General features: G+C 49.0%; 1 protein-coding gene across 1 annotated transcript in view; it reads right to left on the bottom strand.

Annotated features, from left to right (window-relative positions):
- The window catches only part of CFDP1 (chromatin remodeling protein CFDP1), a 50361-nt gene that overhangs the window by 25526 nt on the left and 11599 nt on the right, over positions 1 to 13236 (bottom strand). The window contains exon 5 of the mRNA XM_031615348.2: positions 8280 to 8384. Coding sequence (XP_031471208.2) covers positions 8280 to 8384 — 105 coding nt within the window. The remainder of the gene's footprint in view (positions 1 to 8279; positions 8385 to 13236) is intronic.

The raw sequence follows: 13236 nt of genomic DNA, 5'->3' as shown, positions 1-13236 counted from the left end.
CTATTACAAACAACCTCTTGTTAATACCTACCATCACTTTTCCTGGAGAAAAGCTACATGGAAAATCCCTACACATTTGGCTGTCTTGCAACCAAAGTACTGACCAGTGAAGACCAGTGGGAAGGTGCTAAGCATCCTGTTTGTGCCACATACTTCAAAAGTTTGGATGTTTAAAAAAAGAGAAAAAAAAGAACCCTTGTTAAATACATTGGATATGAAACCATAAAGCAAGGAAGGAGACAGCTATCCCATACAAGCTCCGGAGTCAGCCCAAAGCACACGACCTGTTTTATACTGATCTGTTTGCAGAGGCCATGTAATCCCCTAGAAGTGGTTTTGTTTCCAAAACAAATGCTACACACTCTTCTTCAAGTTGAGAAAGTAGGAAAAAACCTCCCCCCAATGCAAAGAGCCCAGCACTGCTGGTGAGGCACTCCAGTGCACGCGTGTGAGCAGGAAAGGAAGTGGAGAGCCCTTCCAATTTTCCAAAGGGTTATTGCTAACAGCAGGGAGGGAGAAGGGATTTTACACATTAGGAAAAATGCCACGATGGTGCTGTGCTTAAAGTAAACGCTGCACCAGAGGCCCTGGGCTGCACTGTCTGTCTCACACTTCTCTACTGCAAAGTGTGGTTACAGGGAAGGATGACAGGTCTGGCAGCAGGGTCAGCACTGCAGGAGCCTTGGCAGCACGGAGCAGTGTGCCAGGTGTGCACAAACAAGTTTCCTCCTCTGGGAATTGGCACGCTCCTGTCACATGGCAACACGCTGGCTGTACCTCCAGCACCTCACTTCAAATAGCACAGGTCCAGGGGTTAGATCCACACCAAAGTGCCTGAACCTTCCTGAGATCTCAGCAAAGAACAGGATTAAGAGTCTAAATACCTTTTTGGGCTCTGGCCTAAGCAACTTGCTGTGCATCACGCAGAGGGCACGGCAAAGCAAAGAACATCCCCATGTATCCATCTCCAGAGGATTGGAGATACTGCATACACCAGCTGCATTACCAGGCTCCCTGCAAGGAGAAATCTGCAGGACCCAGATGAGGAGAGAGGCTACATACCAGCCATCCTGGAAGGAAACAACATGAGCACGCCAGAAAATTACTCTTTCAGTGCTCTCCCAAGAAAGTCTAATAATCTCATCTTTCATGCGCTTACGCCTCTGCTTTCTGCAAGGCCTTGCTGTGCACTGGCAGGCAGCTCCCCGGGAGCCAGGAAGGTCAGCGTGCCTCCAGCAGGGGAAGGGGCAGGGGGAGAGGAGCACTGGGCTGGGTTCCCACCAGCTTTGCATTATGAAAGCCAGGAGCTGCAGTCAGCCAGCCTGTGCGGGTTTGCTTTAACCCCCTCTGTGCTGCTGAATGAGCATTTGCACCCACCTCCTAATGCCATGCAGCTATGTGTACACTACAGGTCACAAGTGTAACAGGTGAGCATCTCAAGGACAGCCTCTGCTCCCTTTTCTGTGCTTTGCAGCTATCAGAAAGGTGGAAATTTCCTCTAGGTGTACACTCATGGGTGCTCCAACCTGGCCTGCTGCTTCCTGCTGCTTAATGAAAAAAAGAAAACAGTGCTGCAGTCCAACGCTGCACATGCCCAGGACTTGTTACTTCAAGAAATACCATCATTGTTCTCAACACCATCAGCTCGGCGATGAACAGACGCCTGCATTGTCCCCTGGCTGCCTGGAGGCTGACAGCAGCGGCACTGGAGCGCAGATCCCAGAAGGATATCAGAGCTGCTGCACGAGAGCAGGTCAGACAGTCCTTTATCTACCTTTGCTGATAACCGGCAGTAGATGCAATGACAACACTGAGAAAAGAGGGCACAAAGGTGTCTTTCTCTGGGATTCCTAGAAAATAGAGCGGTCGCCAACAGCAATGTTAAATAACCCAGCTCCCTGACACAGAGGGTACCAGAGCATCGCGCACACTTCTGTGCACACTGCAGAGCGATGGCTGCGGTGCCACTGCCAGCACTGCTGTTATCTGCCCAGGCAGAGGGTCCTTTGGAACAGGGCAGTCCGCAGAGCTGTGCTTGCTGTGAAGCGTGTGATGTTGAGGGCAGTGGCCCAACAAATCAGGAAGGCTTTGAACCTGAGCATGGGGAAATGAAGCACTCCGTGGCTTGGCAGAGTAGATTAGTGCACTCTGGAGAGCTCAAGACAGCCTGGAGCTCATTCAAGGTGCCCTTTCTGCTCAATCTGCAGGGTAGATCCTCGAGGCTCTGGGTTTTGGATGGGAAGAAGAAACGGGTAGCAAAGAACCGGGGGTTCCTGACCTCCACACCAGGGCAGCAAGAGGTGAGGCAGAACTCGGCCTCACCAAGCACCCTCACAGGAGAACCGGGTAGAGAGCAGCCCCAGGGCCAGGGCACACACTTGCTTCAGGCCTTCTCTGCAAACAAAAGAGCAGTTGCAGAGTGATGCCAATGGGGGAGGTTATCGCTGCCCTCAAGAGCTCAGCTTCATGCCAACAACTCCTTTAAGAAAAGAAAGGAGAAAGGCAGCATTTTAGTCAGTAACTTTCCCATTTAACCCTAATTGCTTGATTTCACATCTCAATATCCAGCCTGGGCTTGCCTGATTTCTAAGCCCAGTCCTGTGCAAGGCTGACAGCCTAGCAAGCAGATCAAAGATTTGGCAAACAAGCACACTGGAAAATATTGCTGTGCTGATTTTCCAAGAATGAAGCCACCAGTACGTGAGAAGCCTGGGGCAACAGCACTGAAAGCAGGGAGCATCACTGAGGCTGTCTCTCCGGCCTCGCTGCGCCAGTTCGTATTTATGGAGAATGATCCAGCTGAACTTTTTTCTTGACGTGAGAAAAAATGAGAAAAGCCAGTGTGGGAAAGCAAGGCGATGTAATACAAGCATCTGGTATGGGGGAGATGCTCAAGGGACACGGCGCAGCTCAGTTAATATGCAGGGAGGCACTGTAAAAACAAAATAAGGCAGGAGTGGAAACAATCTTCTCAACAGACACCCCCAAGCCATGGCACAGCTGGGAACTGGAGCTCTTTGCAGTTCCAGGCTGTAACCTTAAAACAAAGCTTCCCCTCTCACCTCTCCTTCCAGCTAACACGGGAAGATGCAGGGGCTTCTCTGTGCCACCTTGCTAGGGGTCTGGAGTACAAATACATCTGGCTTCGGTTCCCATTAGAAGTTAATTTCCTCAAGCATTTTCAGAGAGAGAAAAGGAGAAATGCCCGTGATCTAAGAGATGAAAGCAAATGAAAAAAAGCCTCATAAAACCTGCAGTGCCCTAAGGGAAAACTGCCCTGCAACTTTCATTGGGGAATTATCAAAGGCCCTGGGCTGGTGGGGGTTGTTTGTATTTTATAAGACAGATGCTTTAGAGAGTATAAGTCTTCAAATAGCTGAGATTCCATTCTGCTGAACCTCCAGCAAGACTAGAAAAAGAAACAGCTGATCCCAGTTAGTCCAGCCCAGGATTCAACTTAGCCACATCAAGACAGGGCTGAAGCATGGCACAGAGCCGTCTGCACCGCTGGACATTTCCAACACAATGCCCTTGCCCCAGGCAAAGGCAGCTGCACACATGCTAGAAGAGCTGCAGGACAGCACGAGTGGGGCTAGAGATCTCATTCATTGCTACTGTAAAACAGAGGCCGGGGTGAAGGCACTGACTCATTGTGCCTGAGAACAAGAACGGATGGCTCCTGGGAAACTATGTCAGAAGAAGGACGTGCAGTGCACACGTTGCTTCCAGGCTGGGACATGAGGCACAAGGCTTCTGAAATGAGATCCCACAGGGTAAAGGGGTTTGGCATGCGTCGCATACAAGTGAGCAGCAATCAGCATCTTCTTGTGATGGCTGAAGACCCTTCTCTTCTGTACCAACCCAACCATCCCTGTCCAAATGACACATTTTCCTTTCCCTGCCAATCCCAGTGGGGTAATTCACCTCAGCCCACTTCACAAACAAACCAAGATGTTCTCAAAAAAGGCACCCAGCCTTGTTACCACACTGACTCAAAGGGTGGGTAAGCACAAAGCAGCAGGCAGACGCTAACGAGGAACAATTAAAACAAAAATAAAAACAACAAAAAATTTAAGACCTGAAGAGGAATTACTCAGTGGAGAACCTACCTTCACATTTCATCTCTCACAACCAAAGTGTATGAATAGGAAATAAGTAAAACTAGCTGTAGGGCACATGAATATCGCCCAGGGCTGGTTCCTCTTCCTGTGCACACAGCAATATGCCCTGCACACTCATATCCAGCTCCTTGGCCCTGGTGCAAGTGGCTGAGACTTCTCCATCCAGAGAAACAGCACTCTCTGGAGCACAGTCAGGGAAGTACAGGAGAAAGCTGGCAGCTCTTGAAATACCTAGCAAGTACACAGCTATTCAGTTGCATATGTGACTATTAAAAAATCCCACCTCAGCTACGCAGAAGGTCTTGATTATTAGCTTTGTTTGCATCTTCATTCTGCCCATACACGCTAAACGTGCACGTTTTAGCTGAATAACCACATGCAGTACTGAGCTGGAAATGGAATGTAAATTCCTGCTGTCTGAAAAAAGAAAAGGCCTGAAGGGCTGCTGTGAAATGAAGCTGCTCCCTGGAGGCATGCGAGGGCTGCTGCATGGCTCAGGATCATTGGAGGCTCACAGACCCAAGTGTCTGTCTCATCAGTACCCACTCACAATCCCAAGGAACGCACGTTAGTCATAATAGCAAAGGGATCCAATTAGCTCCAGCCAGGTCGTGCAGAAAGAGCATCTTTTACAAGAAAAGCTTTGGATACAAAGCAGCCCCTGGAAGCAACCAGGTTCAGGGGGAAGTTCAGCTTCCAAATGGCATTAGCAAGTCAGGATGCTGCAAACACGCTCAAGATCCTGCAAGGACAGTGTAAGGAGCTCACCCTCCATATCCTCCCACCTCGACTGCCACCATTTCTCCTCTGCACGCTGAAGGTGGGAGGGAAGCCACGCACAGATGTCTTCCTGCTGAAGCCCCTCCACTCCACCAGTAGCACGCTGCAGAGCAATGACTTACATCATTTAGTGGTCAGCCTACATGAGTTGCTCTACTGCAGACTAGCAGAGAGAAGCGCTCATGGTGAACAGGCTGGAGGTTACTGTGCTCACAGCAGGCATTTGTCTCTGAGGCTGAGCTCTCCTGCAGCTCTTCCTCCTGCCAGGTCCTGCACTGAGGTCCAAACCCTTGTGGGCCAAGCTCAGCCTGGGACCAGTGCACACCATGCCTACCAACCCCGCTCACTTCAAAGGCGGATTTCACCCTGCATTTCTGCCAGCCTGCAAGGTAAGGAAAGGCCTGGGAGGTCACGCAGCCACTGCTGCAATTTCAGGCAGGATCAAACAGAAAAGCAGCAGCTGGGCTGAGTGAGCACGTCCACGTTTAATTACAAATGGTTTTGGTTAATAAGCGAACGCAAGAACAAAGCAAGTGTGAAACCTCCCGTTTTTGCCATGGCTCCTGTTCAGGCTCTGTAGAAACAGCTGCCTTGAGGGGGATCTCAAATCAAATCCACCAGCTACATTTTTTCTTTCATCTTGCACATTTTCATAACTGCTGCAGAAACACCACTCAGCAATACCACCGTACTCTGACAAGCAGCAAGGACTGCACAGAGGGACACGAGCCTCTGTATCACAGAACAGAACCGTTTGCACTGGGAGGGACCCTTCGAGGCCACCTGGTCTAACTCCCCTGCAATGAACAAGGACACCCTGCGGAGGACACAGCTCCATCAGGTGCTTAGAGTCCTGTCGAGCCAGACTTTGGGCATCTCCAAGGACAAGGCATCCAGAGAGCAACCCTCATCGCTTCTAGCAGACACCTCCGACAGCATCACTAGCAGGCTTACGCAGCCTAACAGTACTACAGAAACACCACTGGAACAAAGCAGTAGCCTCAGGACACCCTACCAAAGTGATACCAGCTGCAGATGGACTGCTGCCAGCTGTGCACACGATGTCCCAGGAGCAGGATGCCACGGGAGGATACGATGTGAATCATTAAGAATCATCGAGAGGCTGAGACACCACCACAGCCCTGGGAACCAAAGGCTGCTGACCTTCCTAGCACAGCCTGCTGAGAGAACGGGGTGGGCTGTTTTATCCTCCTGGCTTTAATTACAGCCAAGTGTTTAACTTACTCCCCTCCAACCACCCCCGTGTCCCTTACGAGCACAACTCCAGCTTTTTATAGCACATCCGGTATGGACATTAAATGCATTCAGGAAATGCTCTTTCAGCCCCAAACATCCCTTCCCCTGGACCAGTAAGCTGCAAGGGTTTTCAGTGCAGAGATGCAGGACCGGATGTTTGCTTTTGTGACTGCTGCTTTCCTGGATTACTTCTGTCTGTTTAGAGAAAGGAAATTAAATAAATACAGGGTAGGCTGGCTGCATTCAGAAATAATGCAGGCTGCTTGCAAGGTAAAGAAAGAAAAGCCAAATGGAAAGGCCACTCTGAGCTGCTCATACACCCTGCATGCAGACTTATTTACTTTTGTTATTTAATTATAGCAGCATAATAAAGCTCCTGGAGGCTGACAATGGTTACTGAACAATGGGTGTTCAGAGGCACATCTAGGATCCCAAATCACATGCATTTCAGTGCCTTCTAGCAATACTGACCCCAACTAGATGCCTATTTCAGTGTGCAAGTGAGAAACGCATCCAAAACTTAACCAAAGTAGCCAAAGGGCACCAGCAAAGAGCCATCAGGCCACACTGGGCTCCATCTTTCCCCCAGTAATGCCCCAGCATGTCACCAGAGCTCTTGTGGCTCCGTGCTCCAGAACAGCAAACTCAGGGCTTGGATAATAACAGGAGTGCTGGTTAGTTCCCCACACTGAGCAAAATAGCAGAGCTGTGTCTCTGTGTCACATGCAGGGAACTCTGCAGCAGGCTGTGAAAGGGAAGGCACAGTTGCTGCTCTGAAGGAAGGCAAGATGCACAAGCCCTGGGTAAGCCATGACACCTCACATTCAGGGCAAGCAGCAGTCACTGCAAAATCACATGCTGGCAAGCTGAATGATGACCTAATTAAGCCTCAAAACGACTCTCCTAGTGAGCTACAGAGCCAGCCTGCACTCAGAGCAGTAGGGATTTTGCTGGGGGTGAGAGATGGGTTGGGAGAGACAGGAGGGCCAGCAGTCTGCATGACAATTAGCTGCCATCTGAACCACCTCTGCGGTCAGCCAAGATGAAGCAAGAATGCCAACCCAACCCAAAGGTTTTCCGGCACAAAACTCCCCACAAAACACTGACGTTAAAACTGGTGAACCCTGCAGGGACAAACTGTTTTGTGGCATGAACAACAGCAACTCTGCTCATTTACTTGTTCATTCATCTCAGGGAACAGCAGCTGTTAAATCACACATGCTGCATACTGTGCTCTCACTACCCTGATCTAACCACGAGCTATGCAGCACTTAGCTGGAAACACGTGTGACAACCCAGCTGCAGCCACTGAATCCCATCCTATCTCAGGAAAAGGCAGCCTTAACTCATGCTGGAGAATTGCTCTGCAGCAGATGGGAAGGAGAATGTATTTATTTGATAAGTCCTGTTTCTGTGTGGCCAAATTGTACCCAGCTAATGCCTTCCAAATACAAATGCATATGACCAACAATAAAAATCATTGTTGGAAGAGAAGCATCTCCTGTGTTTCCCAGAAATGAATGATCTCCCAAGCTCATTGAAACCCAATAGTCGTATCAGATGCCCAGAGGACCTGATCCCCTCGTGTCTCTGACAGCATTATGATAATCTCTGAATTACGTGCTAGATCTTGAACAAGAAGTGTCAAGTACACACTGAAATGGTATAGAGAACATCAGAGAGGCTGAAACATGTCTCATAAGATTGCTCCCCTAAAGTTTATAAGTCACAGCCCAACCCATTGTGGCTTCTTATGGTTGAGGGAAGCACCTTCCAAAGGAACTGCGGGCAGTTTCAGGCATGTTCCTGAATTACCTCCAGTTTCATCACGTTGCTCAGGATGATCAAAACAACATTTCCTTACCAGGATGAATGATTTACGAGGATTGAGAAATTCAAGCGTTCTCCTGTGCAGTGAGTCACTGGGACTACAGCTTGCTCCCCTGCTACCCTCCCCACAGAGCATCACACCTTCCCAGCCTAGTTTTGCTCCCACCAAAATCTTGCAGAAAACATACACCCATCAGCTTATATGTCACAAGGCAAAGCCTGCTACATCAACAAGAGCACCATCTCTCTCTTGACAGCAGTCTGTGCAAGGTAGGGAAACAACAGACTCACCCAGAGACAGTTGGGAGGGAACCTGGAGCTGATGATTGCCACTTCTCTTGCTGCTTCAGAAAAGATTTTGCTTCTTTTGAGGTTGAGTCCACTTCTTTAGTCACTCTGTCAGAGAGAAAAGAGACAAACCAGAGGGTAAGAAGACAATAAAAACAAAGATCCAGCAATGAAACACAGAAAGCAGGTACTAAAGCTGGTCTGCTGGGCACAGCACTGCACAAAGACCACCTCTATCAGCTGTGCACCAAAGAATTTGCATCTCGGTGAGATTTCACTGCAATTACCCTCTGTATTCACAGCAGAAAAAAGGAAAGGAGTAGCTAATTAGAGCTGGGGGAGGAGGGGGATTTTTTCCAAATGAACAGGAATGCTTATTCATTCAAACAGGCCACTCAAAGCCACCGAGCAGAACTCAGGTCACCAAGGGGCACTCCAGCCTAATTGGGCTCCTGATGGCCTTGGCTGCTGGGCAGCTGCAGTGCCACCCACTGCACAGGCCTGGCCACATCTGCAGCCCAGGCTGAGCAGGGAGCCTGGTGTGGGGCACACAGCTCCAGTGAGGCAGGGTGGCTGAGATGCACTCTCATTTTCCAGTTAATTTTTGTTTGGGGGCCCTGAGGGCATAATATATCGAACGTCAAAAAAGTTATAAATCAATATGGCATCTACTGTAGTGAATGAATTACAAACATGAGAAAGAATCTCTGGAAAACCACTCAATAATTAATTGCTAGAAACCCCATCCACTTTATCCCCTCATTTGCAATGACCTGCCTCCAGCAACATGCTTTTCACGCTTTCAGCAGCTCTTAATGAGGTTGCCAAGCTAACAACTTTGCTCCCTTCAAAAGGAAATCCGTAAGCCTTTCCTGGGCCCCGGGCTCTGTCTGCAGAGAGCACAGACCCGAAGGAGGCAGCCTGACTTGCAGTTCGGCCAGCCCAGCATCTTATCCTTAGTTGAAAGCCTCCTCGGTTGCAGGATGTGCCCTGTTAAAACTCAGGCTGTAAGCTGCTTGCCTCCTACCCCTGCAAGCCAACAGCTTCTGCAGAGCGAGCCGGGCACCAGAGCTCACAGCTGGGGCAGCAGCACGAGAGCAGCATTCAGTGCCTCCCTCGTAGAGCTGGCTGCAGGATTCCTGCTGGACCTGGAGAAACCCACGCAGGTGCAGAGCCAGCTGGACTGCTGCTCTGAAGCCTGGCAGCGAGGGAAGCACAGTGCAGTTGCTTGTTAAGCCCAGAGGCACCAGTGCCCTCAAATCCCCCTGGTACAGAACCACTGTGCACACATGCACTGCTGACAATGAATCAGTGTCCGGCATGGAAGGGAAACTGTCCTTCTAGCAAGTACAGTGGGACAGGCAAGTTCAGAAATAATCAATTCTTGTGCTAAACACCTCCTGCTCAGCCCCGTGCTGAACACGTTAACCCCATTTCTCCCCCTTTCAAATGAGTGGCAGTCATCATGTGAATAGAGGCAAATCCCAAGTCATGAGCACTCGGAAGTGTTTGATGATCAGGCTGGGAATGAGTGGGTGGGAAAAGCAGTTCGGAAGAAAAGAAAGCCTTGCTACAGCATCACTGCAACTTCAGACATCCCAAACACACCTCCCACTCACAGCCCTCTAATAGCAGTTGCATCACGCAGTGATCACACTCCAAAAGTTACCCTGTGTATGTGAATTTCCTTCAACAGAATCAACTGTGTCTTCAGGCAGCAATTAGCTGGAATTCCCCAGAGACCCCCTCCAAGGCCAAGATGAGTACAATCCCACAGCCTATTTGTACATGAGAATCACCATGGGACAGCCTGGCTGCTCCTCGAGACCCCATGAGGAACATCAGGCAGACCCAGGGCATGGGTCCTTCAATCATTACGGGTCACAAAATCATTAAGCTTGGAAAAGATCATCTAGACCAACCCACTGCCCACATCCCCACGGCTCTGGGACACCCCCAGGGACAGTGACTCCCCCACTCCCTGGGCAGCTGTGCCACTGCATCACTGCTCTTTCAGAGAATAAATTGTTTCTAATATCTGATCTTTGAGCTTCTCAGCCTTGAATAGTGCTGGCTGGGAAAAGCAGACGACATAACAAAACACACAACATCCCATGTTGCACTAGAAGGTGACAGCCTAGCTCCTTAGAGGGCTGCATGCTCAACTTCCACAAACCCAAGAGAAATCTGCAATTAAACAGCAATTAAATTGAGGTCTGCATGATGGAAAGCAGCTCTGTAAAGCCTGCAGCACAGCAGGATTCTGAGCATAGGGCTCCTGGTCTTACTATCATGATGCCGCCTGCTGCTCCAACCCGAAGCTGACCCATTTCCCTCCTATGGCTGAGGCAGACCTCAAAGTTGACTATGAGAAACACCTCCAGGAGTTTGCCACCTGCAGCCTGGCACAGTGCCTGTTGGACCAGCACAAGTGTCACAGCTCCCAGAGCAGGAAAGTAGCCAATTAAATAAAAACCAAACAAGGGTTGGAGAGGAAAAGCTTGTACATCTGTACCTGCTGAACCACCTCAGCATCATATGCAGGAGGGCTCTGGCACAGTGACAACAGTGGCAAAGAAATGACTCTGCTACATGGAGCAGAAGGGATGGCTCATGCTTTGATACTTGCTTCCTCCACCATCTCAGGGTACCAGCACATTGGCTGGGCACAGAATAAAACATTTTGTTTGCATTTTGCCCTCACTCCGGCCTGTTGGCAGTCACCCAGTGTGTTTTTGAAATCGTTCATCACAGCAATGGAGCTGCAAAGCTGTGGGCAACCTGTTCTAGCAGGACTGCCCAGCTGGGGACAGAGGAATGTGTCAAGAATGTAATTAAAACTGACCTTTGTAGGCGATGCCATCACAAGACCCCCTGATTGCCTCATAAAACAAAACAACAGCAGCTCCAAGGCAGGCTGGGCTAGTGCCAGCAGCACTCCTGTACCACTCCATAGGAATGACAAAAGCAGGAATATTAAAGGGGCTTTACAATGTATTAACTCAGGCTTTGCACATTTCATTCTTCCTCAGATCTCGGGCCAGGGAGGGAAAAAGAAAATCCTCTGGTCTACATTAGTATGGCAGACAATAACTCCCCACGTAGAAACCAAAACATTTCTTGCTTTTGGAGGGTAGAAGCAAGAGCCATTAGTGCAGCTGGAAGAAATCACAGCCATTACTAAGGAAAATTACAAGACCAGTCACTTGTAAATACTTGATAAATAACTATTTGCCTGAACGTTTACTTTGAAACTATTCACACATTGCAATCCAGGAATAAACATGAAAAGAAGTGCATTGTCAGCAGCAGAACAAGTAGCTAGCATCTTGCCCACTGGCAGACCCTGGAATTCACACACAAAATCACTCGCACTCATCACATCACCATAAAGATTTCATTACTCTGCTATGCTGTTAAACTGCTAATAAAACTTCCAAAACATAGGGAATTATTAATTTTTTGGACTCTGCTGCAGTCCGGTAGCACAGAGACTTCTACTGGACAAGGTGCTGTGTAACTAGAGCAGACACTACTCCAAGTCATTAAAATCAAATCAAGCTAAGAACTAGATGGCTGAGCACCTCTAATAATTACAGGAGTCATCTTTAGGACCTCTTGATGATAGTCTGCTGGGTGACCACAACACAAGGGCCAAAATCCCTCCAGCTTAATCCCAAGTGTCTCAACTGCATTCTTCTAAAACACCTGGTGAGCATCAGGTGAGAAAGCAGCTGCTGCTGTTTGGGTACGTGGGAGCTGGGAGCTGAGAAGACTGCTAAGATCCCCCAATTGCAGCAACATAAATGTGCCATCTTCCTGACCTCCTTAATGAGTAGGGCTGGAAAACGTCAGCTCTTCACCGCTCGCACTCAGGACGCTCAGTCCTCACTTGGGAAGCCTGTTCCAGTTTAGACCTGACACAATTACAGAACTTTCCACATTATCTTAACACCATGAGCTCTGGGGAATCACGGACAGAGAAAGGGGGAAAAATGAGGCTAATTATCCTTTTTTCAATATTCCCCATCCGTGTCTAGCCTCATTAAGTTGCTTTCTGGAATGATCACTTGAAGAGCAAGCAATACTTTATCTACAAAGTACTGTAAAAAAAAACAACAAACACTAAGCCTTTCTGAGCCAGGAAGAACACTCTCTTTAAATCCATTTGGATGCAGTTTTGGGGGCAACTCGTGCTTGAGGTGCCTTCTCCTGTCAGATGCAGCTGTCTGATGCAGGCACGCACATGTCCATCATCTTCCAGGAGAGCAGGGTCCCCATAGAACTCCAGGCCACATCCAACTGCACACTAAGTAAGAATTTACTGTATGCTGGATTATCTGCTGAAAGCAAACAGAGCTAACGTGAACAGGTCCACGTTTTCTAATTTAAAGGAAAATGTTGGCTTTCTTCCTATCAGAAAAAGAAACAACATCCTCTAAGCCTTGCTTTTAAATCAGGTGGGAGAAGCTATTCCCTGGGAGACGGAGTCTGCTCCCTGCAGCAACAAAGACAAGACCAGACTGGAGCAACTGATAATTTTGCAGGCTGCCTATCTGCAGGGAAGCTGCTGGCTGGTTTTTAACAAGACACAAATCTGATGGGAGCTCTCCCCAGTCAGGCAATGGCCAAGCTGCCTGCCCAGTGCTGTTCCTGGCAGCAGGTGTGCATTGCTACTGCAGCAGTGAGCCCAGGCTGCGCTTCCAACCAATTCATCTGAAAGTAAGTGGAGGTGAATGGTGCCTTAGCAGAAATAATGCTGAAGTGCCTATTGAAATCCTTAAAGGACTGATTTTCCATCAGCTCCTGTGTAACAGGGACCTGATGACAGATGTGAAGGAAACACAAGGGCAGTGCTGCTGTTGCAGACGCTGACCAAGCTTTTGGGTTTTGTTTGAGCCTCCGCTTGCTACCTCTCCAAATCCAAAGGGAAGCAGTGCTCCAGCCACTGAGCTCCCAC

The sequence above is a fragment of the Phasianus colchicus genome, chromosome 13 (assembly GCF_987193195.1).
Source record: "Phasianus colchicus chromosome 13, bPhaCol1.hap1.1, whole genome shotgun sequence".
Classification (NCBI taxonomy): Eukaryota; Metazoa; Chordata; class Aves; order Galliformes; family Phasianidae; genus Phasianus; species Phasianus colchicus.
This window is presented reverse-complemented; position numbering and strand designations above follow the sequence as displayed.